General features: G+C 35.8%; 1 protein-coding gene across 1 annotated transcript; it reads right to left on the bottom strand.

Annotated features, from left to right (window-relative positions):
• Nucleotides 1-401: 401 nt before the first annotated feature.
• LGSN (lengsin, lens protein with glutamine synthetase domain) lies at nucleotides 402-20,777 on the bottom strand. Its single transcript, XM_060030457.1, has 5 exons — nucleotides 20,655-20,777; nucleotides 15,969-16,098; nucleotides 13,034-13,231; nucleotides 3,742-3,908; nucleotides 402-1,601 (listed from the first exon to the last, which is right to left on the bottom strand). The coding sequence occupies exons 1-5, from the start codon at nucleotides 20,775-20,777 to the stop codon at nucleotides 402-404; spliced, it is 1,818 nt and encodes a 605-aa protein (XP_059886440.1).
• Between the last annotated feature and the right edge of the window lie 1,811 nt (nucleotides 20,778-22,588).

Below are 22,588 nucleotides of genomic sequence, written 5' to 3'. Positions count from 1 at the left end.
TGGCAGTCACAACCTATGTGTATATTTGAAATTATTTCATTTTTTATAGTTATTTAAATTTTGCATTCTAATTCTTAAGTCTTTTTAATTGTGTGAATATATTGGTTCCTCCCACAAAACTGAATATTCGTATCTAGGTCAACATATGCAGAGGCAATGACCACCGAGTGACAAGGTTTGCTGGGTTTTCACATCACAGCTGCACCACAACTTTATTGTTTGTTTCTGAATCAGAATCCTCTCAGCAACCCCACTTCATCTGTCAAATACTCCATGGGGACCAAAAAGAGAGAAAGCATTTGTAGTCTTGTTGTTGTTGCAAAAATCCAATCTTTTCTTTCTGGCAGATCAATTACTTAAGTAAAACTCACATCGCTAAAGGAACAGTCAAGGGTTTCACACTAAATAAAATACTCTAAGAATTTATTTCTCTCAGCATCTGTTTCTTCACTTTCCAACTCATATTTCTTCATGGCAACAAAATATCGAATAAAAGTTTCCCCTAGAGCCTGTCTCAGACATTGATCTTCCTCCAGTGCCATGAGGGCATCTTCTAGTTTCAAAGGGATCTCAGAAAATTTGGGCTGATGAAGGTCTGTGCCATCCTCTGGAGCAGCCAAAACACCATCGTTTCTTTGAAGTCCATCCAAGCCTGCAGCCACAGTGGCAGCCAGCACCAGGTAAGGGTTTGCCGTGGCTGAGCCCAGCTTATTTTCTATTCTGGTGCCTTTCTCACCATGGCACTTGATATTAAAAGCACAGCTGTTATCGTTGTATGCCCACGTTGTCGGCACACTCTCCTTCAGGTCTTTACTGTCCTTGAAATAGCGCTTCCGGCAGCTAGCAGCAGGAGCCATCAAGCAGCTGAGAGCAGCAGAGTGCTTCAAGAGACCTGCCAACCATTTTTCCCCAGTGGTCGTGAGCTGCTCCATTCCAGAACTGCTACAGAACATGTTTTTCTTTCCATCGACATCCCAGAGACTATGAGACAAAATTCCTGAATTGCAGAATCCAGTCTCAATGAAAAAGCTGGTGATGTAATTATATTTCCTTGCCACTTCTTTGACAGCTGTTCTAAAGGTAAATGCATTATCAGCTGAACTGATGCCAAATTCGGGCAGAAAGCAGATTTCCATCTGGCCAGGCCTGGTAGAGGAGGAAAAGCTCTCAACATTGGCCCCAGTGTGATACAACCCATCCACGAGTTCCTGGATGAAAGGCTGGTCGTGGTCATTTAGCAATGCTGAAGCAGGAAGAGATATGGTCTTTGAATTGATAATTTCGGGTACACCAAAAGTGCAAAAATCATAGATGAAGGCAGAGAACAGGGAGAAGCCAGAGTCCTGCAGCCGGCTCAGCTGCCTCTTTGCGATGTGCCTTGGGGAAGTCAGCAGAGGCTCGCCAGTCACAGTGAACGTGTCACAGATCACCCTTGCTGTCCTCTCGGCCCACGGCAAAACTCTGAAGGTCGATAGCTCTGGCATCAGGACTATGTCACTATTAAAACATGTTGCTCTTATGTGATCCACTTCATTGTCCTTAGGATTTGGTATCAATTCAAGATAACCTCGGGGCATGTAAACGCCATGGATCACTTTTTCCTAAAGAAGTTAAAGGATAGAGCAATCAAGTTTTGAAACTTGAAAACAAACAAAAACGTTGGGGGTGGGAGAACGAGAAAAAAATGTTTAACATCTGTTGGTTAAAGCTAGCTTAGTATCAGATAAATTTTAAATAGTTTAAAATAGAACCCCCAAAGGTAATTTATAAACAAGTCTTAATAGCTTTAGCCTTGGAGACTTTATATGCTCATGTTCATGAAAACAGCACTCATAAAGAAAAGCTATAATGATAAAGAAAATGTCTATAGCAAATGACAAAGGTAAAACCTAACAGAATTATTTGAACTGCTCATAACCAAAAATATTTTTTAAAGCACTTTTTATCATGTGGCGTAGTGGCTAATACTTCAGATAAGGCTTATTCTATTGTAATCCCCACAGGTAATTGACTCTCCAAAGTCTAAAGAATCCTCAGTCTTTCTCAGAGAGCTGACTGTTGTCACACCCGGGACACACAGGACAGAAGAGCCAGGACTGCTGACAGCTGCACTCCTCTCTTCACTCACCTTTACAACACACTAATGAACAAACTACCTCACAGGCGCAGAGTTCCAGAAACCTTGCCCGTGAATGTGGACCTATGTTATAGTTTCCAAAATGTTGCAGCCTTCAAGTCAGCAGTCCTAACTCTGTCATTAATTCCTTGTGTGAAGTTAAGCAGGTCACAGAACTATGTTATGTGCCTCAGCCTCCATATCTGTGAAACGGAAGTGTTAGAGTAGATGATTGCTAAGGCACTTTCTAGTCAAATACCTCTTGGGTTCAATGGATTTAACTTTTATTTAACTTTTCTATGTGCCCTACAACAGGGAAATAATGAAGTTATAAAGTTGAACAGGCACATAAAAATGTAGAAATTGTGTAGTAGGAATATCAACAAGGTTTCATGTGTTGACGTTTCCATTAATGGGTGGAGAAAAAGCTGACTGTAAAGTTTGGTTCCTATGATGTCAGTGAACACCGTGAGGTTAACAAAACCTACTCACATTCTGCAAGCCAAATTGCTTGTTATATTACTTCCAAATCTCAAACAGGGTGGCTAATGAGGAAGGGCTGATGCTCGCAGAAGCGACTCTTCTGCAAGTGTCGGTGAGCCACTTCCTCCTTCACTTTCCACCATCTCTGCACATTTCCAAGTGCCGTTTGACCTGGATGATCCAAATCTGCTTTTGCCAGTAGTAAAGTTGAGTAAGTCAAGCACTGTTTATTCAGCGCCTGCTTAATTTTCAACCTACTCAAGGACCTATATACATAAACTTCGTGTGTGTGTGTGTGTGTGTGTGTGTGTGTGTGCAGGCAGATCTAAAGAATTTTTGAAGAAACAGATTTGAATCTTTTGGAATTCTTTAAAAAATGTTTTGAAGATGCCCAATTTTTCCCAATATAAAGCAAATGAGAAAAATTACAATTTGATATTGAAGTAATAAGTAAGATATATTTAAACAATAATCTTAGAGGATGCTTAATTTTCATACTTTTGTATATAATACTGATGTCCCTTCCTAAGAAATGATGTTTCAGTAACACAGTAAGTCAGTTATTAAAGTAAATACATGACATAAACTGAAAAATACTCAGAAAATCTCAAAACATATCTAAAAATATCATATTTCTTGATATCACTATTTTTGAGAACTTAATAATATTTATTGTCATCCAACAAAAATAGGATATATTCTTATCAGAATTAGAAGCTAAAAGGGATATACTTTTTATCTAGAAAATTCTATTTAATCTTATTTTTCTCTTTGTTTTTACTCCTAGGTCTTCTGTTGTAATTTTCTTATATCAAACAAATTATAATCTTCATAATTGCGATAAGAGAAAAAAGTAGTGAAATTATTCAAGGCTGAAGGATGAAATTTACCAGTCTTAATTAGTTTTATATTTATATTGGGTAAATGAATTGCTGTTTGGGAGCTGAAAGTATACATTCAGCTCTTAGGGGAACAATAATGTGTCTGGGGAGTGGCAAGGGAAGAAACAAAATGAATGATTGGTTTTCAACTAGAATTGCTGTATAGGTTACAATAAAATAAGAAAGAGCAATAAGGACCATTTGCTTGCAAATGAATTGAATGAAATTATATTCAATCATAACTCTACTTGCAAAACTCACTTGGAAAAATTGTGCAGGGATACTCTTAGACCGGGATACACCATGGAGGTCTGTTGCTTCAAATCGCACAAACTGAAGGTGATTTTTGGCCATCTCTTGTTTAATGTGTTTCATTCTAGAGGAGAGTTGAGGTGCAGTAGGAATTTGAGTGCTGTTCCCAGTGTTATCTGTAAAATAAAAAATGGTCTAAATCATTAGATCATGATGAACTGCGAAGTAAAATGAGGCTAGAGAATAGTGAATTAGTCATTATGATCATTAACAAAAGCATCATATGTTTCCATGTCTTTGGCTTATTCCTGAGAACATTGTCTCTAAACAGTCTAAGAGATTATCACCTGGGACAAGGTGAAGGTTAACTCTATTTGCTTAAGTAAATAGTAATATTATATGTAAGCACTTACTGAAAATGTCTTTGCTTATGGAAATTAGAATATATTTACATCACTATTTTGGCACCATATAAGGCTGTATATAGATGAGTATCATCAAAGAGACTTTAAGTTTCTTGAACTAACTGGTTTTACCCAAATAAAAAGTTCCTGTATGATTAAAGGTAAAATTATTTGTTTGTTTTATTTTCTGTGGGTTTGCTTTTTTGTTTCATTTTCTTTGCCAAAAGAGCTTTATATCTTTATAACGGCATCTGAATCTAAGACATCTACATCTCTGTCAAATTTAAAACTTGTATAAATGAGCATATAAAAGTGTTTTCCAAGAATGAGAGTGTAGGAGATGAAAAATCTAGACTGAGTACTCCATTTTTAAAAACTAGAAAACTTAAAAAGAAGTTTTTTTCAAGACTTTTAAGATAGTCTACAAATTCTAAAACTCTAGAGTTAGAAGAGACTGGAGATAACATCTAATTCAACCAACTCAGTAGCTTAAGTCCCAGAGAAGTACAACCAGGTTCCCTGAATCACACTCTCAGTCCATCACCAAAATCGAAACTGGAACCCAGACCTTTTGATTCTGGGTGGGTGGCTCAATACCATAAAGTGACTGAATGAATCTAAAGTGTATAGAAGGATCGGGCACACAGTACACATCATAGATGTTGGCTACTGTCTGACTTTTAGGAGACGCAGCAGATTGTAGTCATTCAGCAAAAACACTGAAGCTCATCTGCCTCCCTACAAATCCTGCCTTTGCCCTGGCAACTTTCCTTATCTCAGCTTTCTTATGTGTCTCAGCTTTCTCACTGACACAATATTACCTATTTCATAGGCTTGTTATGATGATTAAGCAAGTTATTTAACAGTTCTTGGCAGACAGTAAGCACCATATCAATGTTTCTTAAATGCATCAAGTGAGCACAATTACTCTAACCCTGGTAAATGGTACCATGATCATGTCTGAATCTGAATACCCATCAATCTGTCACATCACTGATGTTGAACAGCTGTAATTTTAAAGTGATGCTTGAGTATCATTTTTTGAGATATAATTAGGCTTTTAAAACATAAAGATTGACAGTTTAAAAACACAGATTAAGTAGATTTTAAGTACATGAAGCACATGTAGTCATTTGATTGGTTCTACCTATGCAATGACTGGTTCTACCTATGCAAATATATTAGGGATGCTGTCCCGTCACTGATAAATTTGGCTGCTCTCATGCTCCATAGGCTTTATAACTACCTTCCATTTAACAGAAACAATTAAGCTGTAGCAGTTACAGTGTTTTATGTCAAATTATCAGTTGCTGTGTTCCCAAACTTATTCTGAAGTATTGGGTGTTCTGCCCAAGATGAATAATTCTCCTTAAAGAAAATAAAATTTATAGGCATTTTAAAATATGGAAAATTTCAGATAATCAGTATTCTAAACCTAATAAGCAATTACATGTAAACCATAAATATATTAATAACATAAAAAAATCAGAAGACATCTCCTATTAAAAGAATAGTCATTTTACTGGTTCACCAATAATACAATCACAGGTAGTCATTAGTTCTTTGCCTTATCTGTATCATCTACAGTTACTACAATAAATGAGTGTTATTTTAAAATAAGAAAAAGGTTTATCCACTCAATATAGATTTTTTTTTGTTACCACATACTATTTATACTGCACATATATTATAGGGGCAGCCAGAAAAAGGTTGGGCACCCTTAGAGAGCTTTATGTTATTGAGTGAGGGAGCTATAGACAATAAACATGCCACCAAATGCAAAGGTGGGATAATTTATCATGGTGAAAGTGCTGGGGAAAAATAACATAGCCATCTGAAGTATTAATTCTGTGAGATTTGATCACAATGTGGACAGGTCCAACCACTGATTCTCTCTAACATCACCAAGTTGCACTATGGCTGGACAGTGAGTGCATATATTAGTTTGCTAGGGCTGCCATAACAAATACCATAGACCAGGAGGCTTAAACAGAAATTTATTTCCTTACAGTTCTGGAGAGTAGAAGTCCAAGACCAAGGTGTCAGAAAGATTGGTTGTTTCCTTCTGAAGACATCTCTCCTTGGCTTGTAGATGGCCATCTTCTTCACATGGTCTTCCCTCTGTGTGTGTGTTTCCTAATCTCTTCTTATAGGGACACCAGTCATATTGGATTAGGGCCCATTCTACAGAACTCATTCAACATTAATTACCTCTTCTAAAACTCTGTCTTCAAATACAGTCACATTGTGAGGTAGTAGGGGTTAGAACTTCAACATATGAATTCTGGGGAGACACAATTCAGCCCATAATAATATACTGACCAGTTTCCATTTTTTTCAGGGTCCTAATCACCACCTGCCATGTTGTTGTGTAATACATGTTTACTGTCTTCACCACTTGCATGTTAGCTCCAGGAGAGCTTACTTATTATGTATTTACTTACTTGCTATTGTATCCCCAGTACCTCCAAGCAGTACAGGCATATCATAGGCACTCACTGGCTATTCCTTTAATAATTTAATAATTAATGTGATTTAATTATTTAGTTAAATAATTAATACATCATGTGATTTGATCTTGTCTAATTAAAAAGTAAAAATTGGCATCACATATTTTGATATGTATCCTAAGTATCAAATTTTCATTTAAAAGTTTAATTCTTTCACCAAATATGAGAGCCTTATTCAATCAAATTTCATTTTCATGACATCAACTAATCTGAATTATCTGACTTTCTTTTCTTCAAATAAATTTCACTTCTTAGTTACAATTAAAACTTTTGGTCAGCCCTTCCTAGATGTGTATGATAGAGCATACATGTGTATGATAGAAGAGAAGACAGATATTTGCCAGTTCAGGGGCTCATTTGTTTTACTTATACTGTGGCTCCTGAGAGGTGCTCTCCTTTCCCATCTCCTCAGAGAGTTAATAAATTAAATCAATGCGCTTTTATAGAGGAAGTTTCATGGCTGTGAATTTTTAAGGGGAAAAATAAGAAAACATGAAAAACCAAGCAAACCTCAAAGATCTATAGCAGCTAGAAAGCCTTGGAGAAATGTCCATGTTCCGTGACAATGAGGACATGTTTCAGTTATAGAGAACAAGCCATGGTCACTTATAAAAGGCAAATTAAATAGGTGTTTGGGCTTTCAAAAAACTCATTTCAAAAGAGGAAAAGTGTGGGCTTCCCTGGTGGCGCAGTGGTTGAGAGTCCGCCTGCCGATGCAGGGGACACGGGTTCGTGCCTCGGTCTGGGAAGATCCCACGTGCCACAGAGTGGCTGGGCCCGTGAGCCATGGCCACAGAGCCTGCGCATCCGGAGCCTGTGCTCTGCAACGGGAGAGGCCACAACAGTGAGAGGCCCGCATACAGCAAAAAAAAAAAAAAAAAAAAAAAAAGAGGAAAAGTGCATTTGAGAGTACACTCTGTAATACATTCAGCTTAGGGACGGCTGCCATATTCCTTTCCTTCATCAACCTGGCTGCTCTGAGAGCCACACTGTTAATGCAGATGTGACCCCACCTTTGGCCACATCACATTAGCCCAGCAGTATTCGAAAACAAGGATGGCAGAATAACCTGGTATAAAAGCCGGGACAAAAACAAAAACAATAAAAAGTGAGGGTAGGGGGAGCTATTCTTTGAAAAAAATATATTTTTAATAAATTCAAAGTAGTTATTACAGAGAAGAAAATACCACATTGAAAATCCTTACACTTATTTTGGAGATTTATTTTGAAATTATTTATTGGTGGTTTGTTTGGAGTTGTGAACTTCCTGGTACTTGGGGCCTGTAAAAAATCTAGCCCTGGGCCAAAGAAGAAGACTGTGAATTAATCAAGTTGAATCAATCAACAATTATACCCACACCCCTGGTCATAGTTGATTGGTAAGAAGAGAACTCATGACACAGTTCTTTTCTCAGATATTTTGACTTGAGTCTAAACAATGGTAAATTCCATTTTTTTATGCCTGAAACTATATAAAACAAAGGTCACAAACTGTGAAAGAGCCAGTGTAATCAGCAGATATTTTCTCATTAGCCTTCCCAGTGTTTGGAATTTTTTTTAAATTAGCTGACAGTTAAATATCAGAAAATTCCATATAAAAATCTTGAGTTCAACCTTCTCTTGAGAAAACAGAAAGATTGGGCAACACTGGGTGAACATTTCTCTGCAGCAAACATTGGCTGGAACTCTGAGGTAGCCTTCAAATGGGGTATGTATGCATCCTCTAATTCATGGGTTGGCAAATGTTTTCTGTAAATGGCCAGATAGTAAATATTCACAACTTTGCAAGCCATGTGGTCTCTGAGTGAGTAGCACTCACTACTTTCTCACCAGCATGCCTCGCTCATTGGCATTATCTGCCTGGCCCCTGTGGCATTTGTATTGATAGTCCCTGATGCTTGGAGGCTGTCAGTGCTCATGTTCTTCACTTCATGGAGAAATTCATGAAGCCAAACACAGAAAGAGACATTCATTAAGCCACGGAGAAATGCAGGCGTGAGAGATGGTATGAATTGCCCCCGAGGATGTTGACACCCTAAACCCTGGAACATGTAGAATATGTTAAACTGCAGGGCAAACAGGACTTTGCAGATGTAATTAAGGTTATGGACCTTAAAACAGGGACATTGTCTTGTATTATTCAGGTGAGCCCTTAAAAGCAGAGAACTTTCTCCAGCTGTAGGCATAAAAGAGGTGTGGAAGACGAGGAATTCAGAGAAATTCCAAACATGAGAAATATCTGAGGCACCACTGGCTCAGAGATGTAGAACCAAAGGCTTCCAGGAGCTAAGGGCCACTCCAGCTGGCAGTCAGCAAGGAAACAGGAACCTCAGTCCTATGACTGCAAGGAACTGGATTCTCCCAACAATGTGAATGATCTTGGAAGTGTATTGTTTCCTAGAATCTCTGGCTAAGAACTAAGATGGCTAACACCTTGATTTTGGCCTTGACATACTTGAAGTACAGAAATCAGCTGTGCAAACCTAGACTTCCGATGTACAGAACTGTGAGATAATGAATTGCGTTCTTTTAAAATGCTAAATTTGTTATGGTGGCAACAGAAAATTAATATATATGGAATCCTTACAGTGTTCACTCCCAGGCTCTATGTCCTTCTTAGGCCCTGTGTGTGGTAAAGAATTTAACCTTGCCCAAAGAGAGCTCTGGCCTTTACCCTTGGCCCTGACTGGTAATCTCTAAGCCCTTAGAATGTCCTGCCTGACAAGAGTGTCTTTGTTTTCCTTGTGTCTCTGGCCACACTAGAAAGTCCAGCAATGTCATTTATTATTGAGTCATGTGGCATCAGCTTGACCGCAGTGGAGCTGGAGACTGAGGTCAGCCGTGTGACCAGTTGACTGTGGAGCTCCAATAAAGACCTGCACACCAAGACTAAGGTGAGCTTCCCTAGTTGGCAATACTCCATTTACATTGTCACACACCATTGCCAAGAAAATAGTGTTGTTCATGACTTCAGTGGCAGAGGACAAGTGGGAGTTCCATGCTTAGAACTTCCTTGGACTCTTAATCATGAATCCTTTCCTTAATTGAATTTAATCTGTATTTTTTTCATTGTAATAAACCATAACCTTGAGGATAATAGCCTTCGGTGAGTTCTGTGAGTTCTTATAGCTAATTATCAAAACTAAGGTTAGTCTTAGGGAACTCCCAATCTTGAAATTGGTTTCAGAAGTGAGAGTAGCCTGGTAGACACTGTATCTCTAACCTTACACCCTGCTATATTTCTACCTTTCCAAACTTTGTTTGTTCAATCTTTTCATCATGGATTCCTATGTGGAATAAATAAGTTTAAAATTATTTTCTATCACTTGGATCCCACAGATTTTTGACCAATACACTCATAGGTCAAAATAGCTATATCACTATTGATAATCCATAAATTTAGAATAACAGAATTTTTAGTATCTGGTCTTACATTTAGGTCTTTAATTCATTTTGAATTTATTTTTGTGTATGGTGTTGGAGAATGTGCTAATTTCAGTCTTTTCCATGTAGCTATCCAGTTTTCCCAGCAACACTTATTGAAGAGACTGTCTTTTCTCCATTGTATATTCTTGCCTCCTTTGTCATAGATTAGGTGACCATAGGTGTGTGGCTTTATCTCTGGGGTTTCTATCCTCTTCCATTAATCTATATTTCTGTTTTTGTGCCAGTATCATACTGTTTGATTACTGTAACTTTGTAGTGTAGTCTGAAGTCAGGGAGCCTGATTCTTCCAGCTCCATTTTTCTTTCTCATAATAACCTTGGCTATTCAGGGTCTTTTGTGTCTCTGTACAATTGTAAAATATTTTGTCTAATTCTGTGAGAAATGTTACTGGTAATTTGATAGGGATTACTTTGTATATATAGATTACTTTGGGTACTATAATCATTTTGCCAATATTCGTTCCTCCAATACAAGAACATGGTATATCTCTTCATCTGTTTGTGTCATCTTCAATTTCTTTCATCAGTATCTTATAGTTTTCTGACTACAGATCTTTTGCCTCCTTAGGTAGGCTTACTCCTAAGTATTTTATTATTTTTGATGTAAGTGGGATTGTTTCTTTAATTTCTCCTGATCTTTCATTGTTAGTGTATAGGAATGAAAGAGATTTGGGCATATTAATTTTGTATCCTGCAACTTTACTGAATTAATTGATGAGCGTTAGTGGTTTTCTGGTAACATCTTTAGGATTTTATATATATAGTATCATGTCAACTGCAAACAGTGACAATTTTACTTCTTCATTTCCAGTTTGGATTCCTTTTACTTCTTTTTCTTCTCTGATTGCCATGGCTAAGAGTTCCAAAACTATGTTGAAAAACTCTTAGAGGAAAACATAGGCAGAACACTCTCTGACATAAATTGCAGCAAGATCTTTTTTGATCCACCTCTGAGAGTGAAGAAAATAAAAACAGAAATAAACAAATAGGACCTAATTAAACTTAAAATCTTTTGCATAACAAAGGAAACCATAAGCAAAATGAAAAGACAAAGCACAGATTGGGAGAAAGTATTTGCAAACGAAGCAACCAGCAAGGGACTAATCTCCAAAATATACAAACAGCTCATGCAGCTCAATATCAAAAAACCAAATATTCCAATTAAAAATGAGTGGACAATCTAAATAGACATTTCTCCAAAGAAGAAATACAGATGGCCAAGAGGCAAATGAAAAGATGCTGAACATCACTAATTATTAGAGAAATACAACTCAAAACTACAATGAGGTATCACCTCACACCAGTTAAAATGACTATCATCAAAAAAGTCTACAACAATAAATGCTGGAGAGGGTGTGGAGAAAAGGGAACCCTCCTGCACTGTTGGTGGGAATGTAAATTGATACAGCCACTATTGAGACCAGTATGGAGATTCCTTTAAATACTAAAAGTAAAACCACCATATGACCCAGCAATCCCACTACTGGGCATATACCCTGAGAAAAACATAATTCAAAAAGAGATATGTGCCAGAACATTCATTGCAGCACTATTTACAATTGCTAGGACATGGAAACAACCTAAATGTCCATCAATGGATGAATGGATAAAGAAAATGTGGCACATATATACAATGGAATACTACTCAGCCATAAAAACGAAAGAAATTGAGTTATTTCTAATGAGGTAGATGGACCTAGTCTGTCATACAGAGTGAAGTAAGTCTGAAAGAGAAAGACAAATACCATATGCTAATGCACATATATGGAATATAAAAAAAAAAACTGGTACTGGTGTACCTAGTGGCAGGGCAGAAATAAAGACACAGATGTAAAGAATGGACTTGAGAACATGGTGGGTGGGAAGGGGGAAGCTGGGATGAAGTGAAAGAGTAGCACTGACATATATACACTACCAAATGTAAAATCGATGGCTAGTGGGAAACTGCTGCATAGCCTAGAGAGATCAGCTCGATGTTTTGTGATGACCTAGAGGGGTGGGCTAGGGAGGGTGGGATGGAGGCTCAAGATAGAGGGGATATGGGGATATATGTATACTTGTAGCTGATTCACTTTGTTGTACAACAGGAACTAACACAACATTGTAAAGCAACTATACTCCAATAAAGATATAAAAAATAAAATAAAAATAGAGCTACCATATGATCCAGAAATCCCACTCTTGAGCATATATCCAGAGAAGACCATAATTCAAAAGGATACATGCACCCCAACGTTCATTACAGCACTATTTACAATAGCCAGGACAAGGAAGCAACCTAAATGTCCATCAACAGATGAATGGTTAAAGAAGATGTGGTACATATGTGCAGTGGAATGTTACTCAGCCATTAAAAAGAACAAAATAATGCCATTTACAGCAACATGGATGGACCTAGAGATTGTCATACTGAGGGAAGTACAAAGGGCAGAGAAAGACAAATATCATCCTATATGTGGAATCTTAAAAAAAAAGGTACAAGTGAACCAATTAACAAAACAGAAATTGAGTTATAGATGAAGAAAACAAACTTACATTTACCAAAGGGGAAAAGGGAGAGAGATAAATTAGGAGTAACATATACACTCTATATATATAAAATAGGTAACTAATATGAATCTTCCATATAACACAGTGAATAGTCAACACTCTGTAATGACCTATATGGGAATAGAATCTAAAAAAAAATAATAATGATAACAATTTTACTTTTAGAAAAGACTTGAGAGACCATGCATGGCAACCCCTCCATTTTCCATATGAGCAGCCTAGTGGGGAAAGAAAACTGTAAAGCATTTTATAAATGATAGGTGTATAAATTATTTTAAGTGTTCTGACTTTCAGGCTAGCATCTTCAACCAACAACACAATATCACTAATTCAAATACAAATTTGGGATTAGCAACTAGACCCATATGCCAGTTTGTCCCAGAGTCCTTACCAGTATAGTTGGAGTTTGGGTGAAATTCACCATCAGGAGCGTTAACTGATGTTTTGATGGGCAATGGCTTTATCACTATTTTCTGATCTTTGGAATCCTTGTCATCTTCTGACAAATGAGATTCAGCAGAGCCAGGTCCCATGACTGGTTTATTGGTATCCCCCAATTTGTGACACACCATTTGGTTTCTAATCCTTTCTGTAGAAATAAAGAAAAATGTTAAGGTCTTCTGCCCATTTTTGATTTGCCAGTTTGTCCCAGAGTCCTTACCAGTATAGTTGGAGTTTGGGTGAAATTCACCACCAGGAGTGTTAACTGATGTTTTGATGGGCAATGGCTTTATCACTATTTTCTGATCTTTGGAATCCTTGTCATCTTCTGACAAATGAGATTCAGCAGAGCCAGGTCCCATGACTGGTTTATTGGTATCCCCCAATTTGTGACACACCATTTGGTTTCTAATCCTTTCTGTAGAAATAAAGAAAAATGTTAAGGTCTTCTGCCCATTTTTGATTAGGTTGTTTGTTTTCTTGATATGGAGTTTTATGAACTGTTTGTGTATTTTTTATATTAACCTCTTGTTGGTCTCATTGTTTGCAAATATTTTCTCCTATTCCATATTTTGTCTTTTCGTTTTGTTGATGGTTTCCTTTGCTGTGCAAAAGCTTTTAAATTTGATTACGTACCATTTATTTATTTTTGCTTTTATTTCTTTTGCCTTGGCCTAAAGAAAATATTGACTGATGTAAGAAAATATGGCTACAATTCATGTCTCCTAGGAGTTTCATGGTGTCATGTCTTATATTTAGGTCTTTAAACCATTTTGAGTTTATTTTTGTATATGGTGTGAGAGAATGTTTTAAGTTCATTGATTTACATGCAGCTGTCCAACTTTCCCAACACCACTTGCTGAAGAGACTGTTTCTTCTCTATTGTATATTCTTGCCTTCTTTGTCAAATATTAATTGACCTTAGGTATGTGGATTTATTTCTGGGCTCTCTATTCTGTTCCATTGATCTGTATGATGCTTTTGTGCCAATACTATGCTGTTTTGATAACTGTAGCTTTGTAGTATTGTCTGAAATCTGGGATGGTTATACATCCAGCTTTGTTCTTTTTCCTCAGTATTGCTTTGGCAATTCTGGGTCTTTCATAGTTCCATATAGATATTAGAGTTATTTGTTCTAGTTTTGTGAAAAACGTCATAGATAATTTGATAGAGATCACATTAAATCTGCAGATTGCTTTGGGTAGTATGGCCATTTTATCAAAATGAAATAGACATTTCTCCAAAGAAGACATACAGATGGCCAACAGGCACATGAAAGGATGCTCAATATCACTAAGTATTAGAGTAATGCAAATCAAAACCACAATAAGGTATCACCTCACACCAGTCAGAATGGCTATCACCATAAAGTCTACAAATAAATGCTAGATTAAAAAAGGGAACCCTCCTAAACCTTTGGTGGAAATGTAAATGGGTGTAGCCACTATGGAAAGCAGTACGTAGGTTCCTTAAAAAACTAAAAATAGAGCTACCATATGTTCCAGCAATCCCACTCCTGGGCATATATCCAGAAGAGATGAAAACTCTAATTCAAAAAGATACATGTACCCCAATGTTCATAGCAGCACTATTTACAATAGCCAAGACATGGGAACAACCCACTTGTCCATAAACTGATGATTGGTTTAAGAAGGTGTGGTATGTGTGATGTATGTGTATATATATATATATATATATAAAATGGAATATTACTCAGCCCCAAAAATGAAATATTGCTATTTGCAGCAACATGGATGGACCTAGAGATTATCCTACTGGGTGAAGTAAGTCAGAAAGAGAAATATATGATAATCACTTATATGTGGAATCTAAAAAAGTAAGACAAATTTATATACAAAACAGAAACGGACTTACTGGTTCTGTAGTAGATTTAACGGTTTTCATAGAAACAAACTTATGGTTACCAAAGGGGAAGGGGAGAGTGGGGAGGGAAAAAATTAGGAGTATGAGATTGACAGATACACATCACTATATATAAAATACATAAACAACAGGGATTTACTGTATAACACAGGGAACAATATTCAATATTTTGTAATAACCTATAATGGAAAATAATCTGAAAAAATGTATATAACTGAATCACTTTGCTGTACACCTGAAACTAACACAATATTATAAATCAACTATACATCAATTTAAATAAAGAAAGAAAAATGTTTAAAAATGTTGGCACTGTTTTCAACTGTCTTTCAATATGATGTAAAGAGGAATACTTGATAAAATAATTTATTCCTAGGCAATGACATACTAAATAAGGGGCAGTGGGAGTAGTTCACCCTGGTTTCAAGATATATGGGGTTGCATTTTCTGTAGAGAATTTTAAAACAATAATAAAGTTTACAAAAGTCTAACTGCATTTTATTGTTGCCATGCACTGGCCATTTGTACTGCCCCTGCCTTGGAACACCACTCTTCCTAGAATTGAGACTGTTGTCTACATCAACTCCTAGTTTCAGCACTGTTTCAAATCCACTGGAGTCTAGTTGGAATTCCAACATGTGTTATGAAAACTTGATCCACATCTTCATTGTGGCCTCTCTCAGTAATGATCTTTGTACTCATTCTCAGAGCAGAAATATGCTTCTTTTCTTACTCATATGTTCCTTCTGTTCTGTACTCTCTTTTGTTCACACTACTATTTTCTTAGTTCTACTCCCTTAAAATTCTAAATATTTTTATTATTTTTATATATTTATACTGCAAGCCTATATTTTCCATCTTTTATGTTGCCTATGTAGGAATAAATTTTCTTTCTTTCTTTGCTTCTCCCATAGAAGAGAAGAAAAATGTTTTATGAAGAAGAGACCAAATAGAGATTATCTTTGACTACATATTCTTGAGGGATCATAGTAGCAAGATACCTTTTGAGTTGGCTATATCCACTTCTCCTATTTCAGTTGACAAACTATGTAGTTTAGTGACTTCCTTTCTTGTATTTCTTAATTTACTCATTCTGCTGGCTTTAGTCTCATTACCTTCATCTCTGATGTCCTGTAATAATTAATAAACAAAAAGTCAAATAACAGATCATGCACACAATGAAATTTGGAGGTCAAGAAAGAATGATGATATAAAAATGATTCTAGAAGACTTTAAAAACAAGGTAAATTTTGTTTCCACATCCACTTGAATAATTCAAAATTAAGAGGCTTAACATTCTGCTGACAGGATGGATTTTCTGTATCTCCTTTTATATGTGGTACAAAAAATATCACCAAATAAATTAAAATCTTGCCCAACTAGTCAGGATTTTCTATATTTTTTACTCTGGGATATTTTGCATTATTTATTCTTAAGTAATTTTACCAAACCCATTTTAGCTTTAAAAGCCCTCTTTTATAATTTCTCTCTCTCTTTTTTAGGATCTCTAATGTTTCTGACCAGAGACATAAGTATTATACCTAAGGAATTAGATTCTCCTCTTCTTACCCTCATCCTAATTGCATCAATATTTACTTCAAAAAAGCACATGCTTTCATAAAATTCTATTTTGTGACTGTATTTTATGTATGTGAAACAATGTCATGCTCAAAGTGTTTTATAGCTTAGGAAAACCTAAAGAAATACATATTAAAACAAAATAACCTAACTTCAACACTCTAGTTATAATCTTTGACAGGATCCCTTGACAGAGCTGTCAAGGGCAATTCCCCACGGGGAGCTGGACAGTGAGGCAGGGGCTGGGGATGGAGAGCTATGGTGTCTCTGCCCCATCAGTGGACAGAATAATCCCTGCAGTCCTGAGTCACAACTGAAATAAATAAGAATTTTTTAAAGTAAAAAGCTGACATTGATTTTTTTCATTTATACACTTTTATTTTTACTTCACTGAAATAATTTTTAAAAGAATCAATTATTTTCTACTCAAATGGCTTGATACTTTATGCACATCATAATGTACTGACTACAGATTCTATTTTAAGTTTTGTGTAGGTGTCATTACTTCTACCAAGTCAACTTTTCTGATTTTTTTTAATGAAGTGTAATTGCCTTACAATATTATATTAGTTTCAGGTGTACAATATTAAATATTTTTATAGAGTATACTCCATACAAAGTTATTATAAAATATTGACTATATTCCTTGTGCTGCACATTACATCTTTGTAACTTATTTATTATCTACCTAGTAGTTTGTATCTCTTAATCATCTACTCCTATTTTGCCCATCCCTCCCCACACCTCTCCCCTTTGGTAGTTTGTTCTCTGTATCTGCAAGTCTGTTTCTGTTTTGTTATATTTGTTCATTTTTTTAAATTCCACATATAAGTGAAAATATACAGTACTTGTCTTTCTCTGTCTGACTTATTTCACTAAGGATAATATGGCATATATATATAATGGAATATTATTCAGCCATAAAAAATGAAGTTTTACCATTTGCAACAAGTTGGATGAACCTGGAGGGAATTATGCTGTCACTGGTATTTTTAATGTTTTTTTACAAACTCCTCATTGTGGTTTGAGGTGAGAGGATCAGGGTCAAAAACTATATTCTAAAATGTTTCGAGCTATTTTCTTTTTGAAGAGCTATTTCTGAAGTTTCCATCCCTGGAGGCAAGTTATAAATACATGTCCAGAATGGTTGCTGGGGAACAGCTGTACCATTTGTCAATTAAATCAATTCAATCTCTGAAGACTAAAAGAAGAAACATGAATTTAACTGTTTTGTGTCTACATATAGTTATGGTACATTGTTCTTATTGTTACCATGGTTTTTAAAAAGATATATTTCATAGGATAAAGTCTTTGTGTGATTTTTTTTCAAGAAACTAATATTTATTAAGCACTTAATGGATACTAAATACCAACATTATACTTTAAATTTTTAAAATTTTATTATGGTAAGAACACTTAACATGAGATCTAGCCTTTTAAATTTTGAAGCAATTTTTAAGTTGGCCATAGTGTTTTTTTTTTTAACATCTTGTGTGATTTTAAGTTTCACTTTTTAGAAAATTGTGGTCTTTCACTACAGATAATGTTATATTTGGATCATGTGATATTTATAGTAATTTATTTTTTTTAGTAGTTTATAATTTTATTCAAATATTTGTGTAAATTATCCCTATGCACTTTGGATAGGATTCTGACAGTGACATACTAGCCTTATTGTATATATTCACAATTTCTAAGATTGCATTGCCAGAAATATACATTATATAGTTGTAATTTTGGTAAATGTTTTTACATATTCATGTCTCTGGTTATTTTTAAGAAGTCTTCTTTAGAAAATGACTTATTAGGCCAGTTACACAAATTTCAAAGGAAACTGAGCAGACTAATATTTGTGTTAGTTTGATTCATAGGGATCCTCTCATATACAGATTGATGGAATCAAATGAAACAAATTTTAAGATTTCTTCCAGCTTCAAACTCTAACTGCAACCAAATAACAATGTGCTACAATTGAGCACTCTGTCAGGCACATTTCTTCAGCATAACCCTCAAGATGGTAGAATCTCCATCCTACAAATGAGAAAAGTGAGACCCTGAATAACTTGCCCAGGGCCACAAAAGTGAATGGAAAGTACAGAGTATTGATGCAAACATGTCCTCTGGTTTCCAAAATGCCATTCTGCTTCCTAAATTTCAGAAACTCAAACCCAGAGAATGTTTATTTTAGTAATTTTCACCTGCCTTCATATAAACCAGACCAAAAGGGAAAGTTTATTAAGAGAAAAACAAGGACAATTTATCAAGTTCCTACACTGAGAATTTCACCAATAAAAACCCTAGAACTAAGTCATAGTATGTGCCTCTGACTCCAAAATAGATGCTCAATTTTTTTTCAAATGAAGAATACATTTAGTTCAGTCCTCTGATTTTCCTTTATATAGTAAAATGATCATTTCTATAATAGCTCAAACAAATTTAGTGGATCTCTGATTTACCTCACCTCCAATAAGTATTTTTATTCTCCTTAATCTCTTAACTACATTTAGTTACAATGTGAATGATGTTTCAGTAAAAAAAAATCTACTAGTCAAGATTCATGTGATTTGAGTCCTAATTCTGACTTTTCCACTAAGTAGCAAGTCCTCTGGATCCTTGGTATTTTCATCTGTAAACACTGCTATAAGTACAATTCCCAAAAGTATATTAACATTTTACAAGTATTTTTATAACCAGTATTATAACAAGTATTTAAAAAAATATGTTATATCTTATTTAATACTCACAACTTTCAGGGAACATTTATTATCACCTACGTTTTGCCAAGGCAGAAACAGGTTCACCAGGAAATGATTTGTTCAAGATCATATGACTGCCAAGGAAGAATAGGAATTATCTGGGGAGCTTCCCACATCACCATAGCAGACAGCTGAACTAGATGAAATTCCACTTCTATTTTATAAGATTATCTGTATGACTTGTAAAAATTTGTTCACTCAACTCCCTCAGTTACATATTCTTCTACAATTATATTGTGTTTTAATAACTCTTTCCTGAATAAGGGTTAAAACCATCTTAAGTCACTATTAGCTTAAACTTCATCAGTCCAAACAATGAGGACTATGGGTAAGGTAAAATCAAAGACATAAAAATAAATAAAACATGGTCCATTTCATAAAGAATCTTACAATCTAGTATAGGAGATAAAGTGTTGTTATTGAAGTTGAAGGCTCCCATGTTACAAAGAAAGAGATATAGTTAGGATACCCTAGTTCAGAGGCAGCAAACTCAATGCTGAGCAAGTAACAGAGATGCAGTGGGCTGTATGGTGAACACCAGAGCTGACATCCATCCAAGGAAGGAACCAATGTGTGGCTGTAGCCAACAGTTGCCGTGACAAAATGTGGCCCTAGTGATGCCAGTTTTCCAAATTTCCAAGGAATGCCAGAAATCTGGATTTTCATTTGAAATTCTATGATTTTTTAAAATGTTGACAATCAATTTAAAGTATAAAGTAGGTAGTAAAGAAGAGAAGAAAGATACTCAATTCCCATATAGCCAGATCTCAAAAAGACTGGAATGTTGTTCAGAATATTCAGCAGTGCTAGAGGCCCTGGGCACAATGATAGCAGCAGAGACCACCTATCTTTTCCCCATCAGTGGTGGTTAGTAGAGATGGTCAAGATATTTAACCATTAGTACAGATAATAAAAATAACAAATACTTTTATTTTACCTACTATGTGTCAGCTCTCTTCTAAATGCTCTGCGTTTCGTCTCAGAACAACCACTTGAGAGAGATACATTGTCATCTCCATTTTAGAGATGAGTAAAACTGAGTCAAAGAAAGACTAATTAGCCCACACATCTTGTAAGTGGTGGAGCTAGGACTCGAGCCCAGGAAACTGGCTCCAGAGCACAAGTGCTTAATGCATTATTAATGAATACAGTCAGTCAGAATGCCCCAGAATCATTGCTGGGGTGCTGGGAAGCCAGGACAGGATTCTAGAGGGTCCCTGCAGGACCAGATGTTAACTCTTTAGTAGATGGATTATGGAGAGGTCTAAGGGCCCCAGGGAAACAGTAGGAGAGCTAGAGAAATTCAGAGGGTTGGGGTATCTTCAAGGGACTCGTCAGCAGCTATTTACCAACCAGTTTAGAAATGTTGATCAAGTAATTGACATTACAGGTGCAGCCGACAAATTTCCTGGTTGCACCGTTTAGTCGGACAAGCAGTGCCTGATGCGTGGTAAGTACTAAATAGATGTTAGTCATGATTATCTTTACCCAGGCACCATGCATTACTGAAGATCTCTGCTTCAAAGATACCTCTTTCTAGGCTACCTCATGGGCCCTTAACTCATGAGAGATGACTCTTATTCAGTCAGGCTCTAATCCCTCTCTTTTCTAAGCATCTCTAGACTCTGAACACAGTAAACTAGTGGAACCTCTCAGAGAGGTGAGGATATGTCAAGTAGTCTGAGGGTTCTCAGCTGGGAGCCAACATACTCATGCTTGTACTCTACAGCACTGCTATTAAACAGGCAGATTGTTTTATAAATAGGGTCTTCAGAGAGTCTTCAGGGAAACTAGGCCAAGCTTAAACAGAAGAGGGGACACTTGAACTAAAGATAGAAAGAAGTCAATAAACGAAGCTGGAAAAACCATGAGCATAAACACGGATATGTGTGAACATACAAATCTAATTTATGTTTAATTTGGACAGTCTCAAAATTCTACTACAACCGGTTGACTCTGATTTCTTTTGACATTTCCACCAGAGAAGCTTTTCACACTTCAGATACTTTTCTACTTTCATTCTATCAGATGACTTCAGTTCATACACAGGAATGGTCTTTAAAGAATATTTCATATTACAAGATATTTTCATAATTCATGTTTTTTTCATCACAGCATTTCCTTTGAAAATTGTTTATATGGCTTAGTATGTTTGTCATTTTGCATTTACACTCAGTGGCTGATCAAGTTATCTAAAAGATTTAACCTAAAGGGATACTGCCAAGCATTAAATTTAGGCATAATTTGACCTAATAAGTTTCTTTCCAATAAAGTAACCAGTGTTATTTAGATTCTAGATATCACTGATTCTGTTCATTTATTTTTAATTTTCTCTAACAGTTACCTTTTCAATGTCAATACTTTAAAAATCCTTGTTTTAACCCCTGTATACTGGCTATAGTCTGTGGTATAATTATTAATGCATTTACCATACACTCTGATTTTGTTGATGAGGGGAGATGCATGAAACAGCCAGCAAGAAAAAAAAAAATCCCACATCCCTACATCAAGTATTATTTTGTTTGTTTCTTTTTAATTTTTGTTTTTGTATTTGCTTGCTTGCTTTTTCATGTACCTCCCCTCATTAATAAAATCAGAGTTTGGGGTTGACATGTACACACTGTTATATTTAAAATGTATAACAAACAAGGAACTACTGTACAGCACAGGGGAAAAAAAGCCACATCAAGTTTTAACCTGTGTTAGAAATAATGTTAAAAAGGATCAGTGATTATCAAATTTAAAAGAATATATCAAAGAGAAAAGAATTTCAGTTTCCTTAGAATGTATTCTTCAAAGAAAAGGGGAAGAAATGTGTTCAAAATATTTGTAGAAAGATACTTCAAAGAACACATTCTAAACTCACATCAGCTTATCTAAAAATATCCATACCTATTAAACATTTTCCTACTTCCGGCAACTTGGTCTAAGAAAATAATTCAAAATATGTAAAGTTATATGCATGTCCAGTGCCATCTTTGTTATAATAGTGAAAACTTGAAAGCAGCATAAAGTAGGAAGAGTTGAATACAGTGTGGTAATTCTGTTCAATAATTCCCCAGTTAAAAGTACGTGCTTCCATTTCCCACATTTTTCTTAGATTACCACAGTCATAACCGACTTTCTCCTTACCTTCAGTGTTACCATTCTCCTACCCATCCTCCAGACTTCTGCCCATATCACTTCTCTAAATCACAATTTTGGTCTTGTTATTTCTCTGCTTAGGATACTTCCACAGTTTCCCATCTCCTTCAGGAAAAATTCAAATTAGTATTCTCTGAGGCCCT

Source organism: Delphinus delphis, chromosome 14 (genome assembly GCF_949987515.2).
Source record: "Delphinus delphis chromosome 14, mDelDel1.2, whole genome shotgun sequence".
NCBI lineage: Eukaryota > Metazoa > Chordata > Mammalia > Artiodactyla > Delphinidae > Delphinus > Delphinus delphis.
This window is presented reverse-complemented; position numbering and strand designations above follow the sequence as displayed.

What these genes read in the sequence shown, in the direction of transcription:
- LGSN (XM_060030457.1), bottom strand. Translation starts at nt 20,777, where the DNA reads ATGACTAACATCTATTTAGTACTTACCACGCATCAGGCACTGCTTGTC. An exon ending in TGATCAACATTTCTAAACTG is followed by an intron (nt 16,099 to 20,654) that starts GTTGGTAAATAG and finishes TAATTATTACAG; the next exon opens with GACATCAGAGATGAAGGTAA. An exon ending in TCCCTGCACAATTTTTCCAA is followed by an intron (nt 1,602 to 3,741) that starts GTGAGTTTTGCA and finishes TAACTTCTTTAG; the next exon opens with GAAAAAGTGATCCATGGCGT.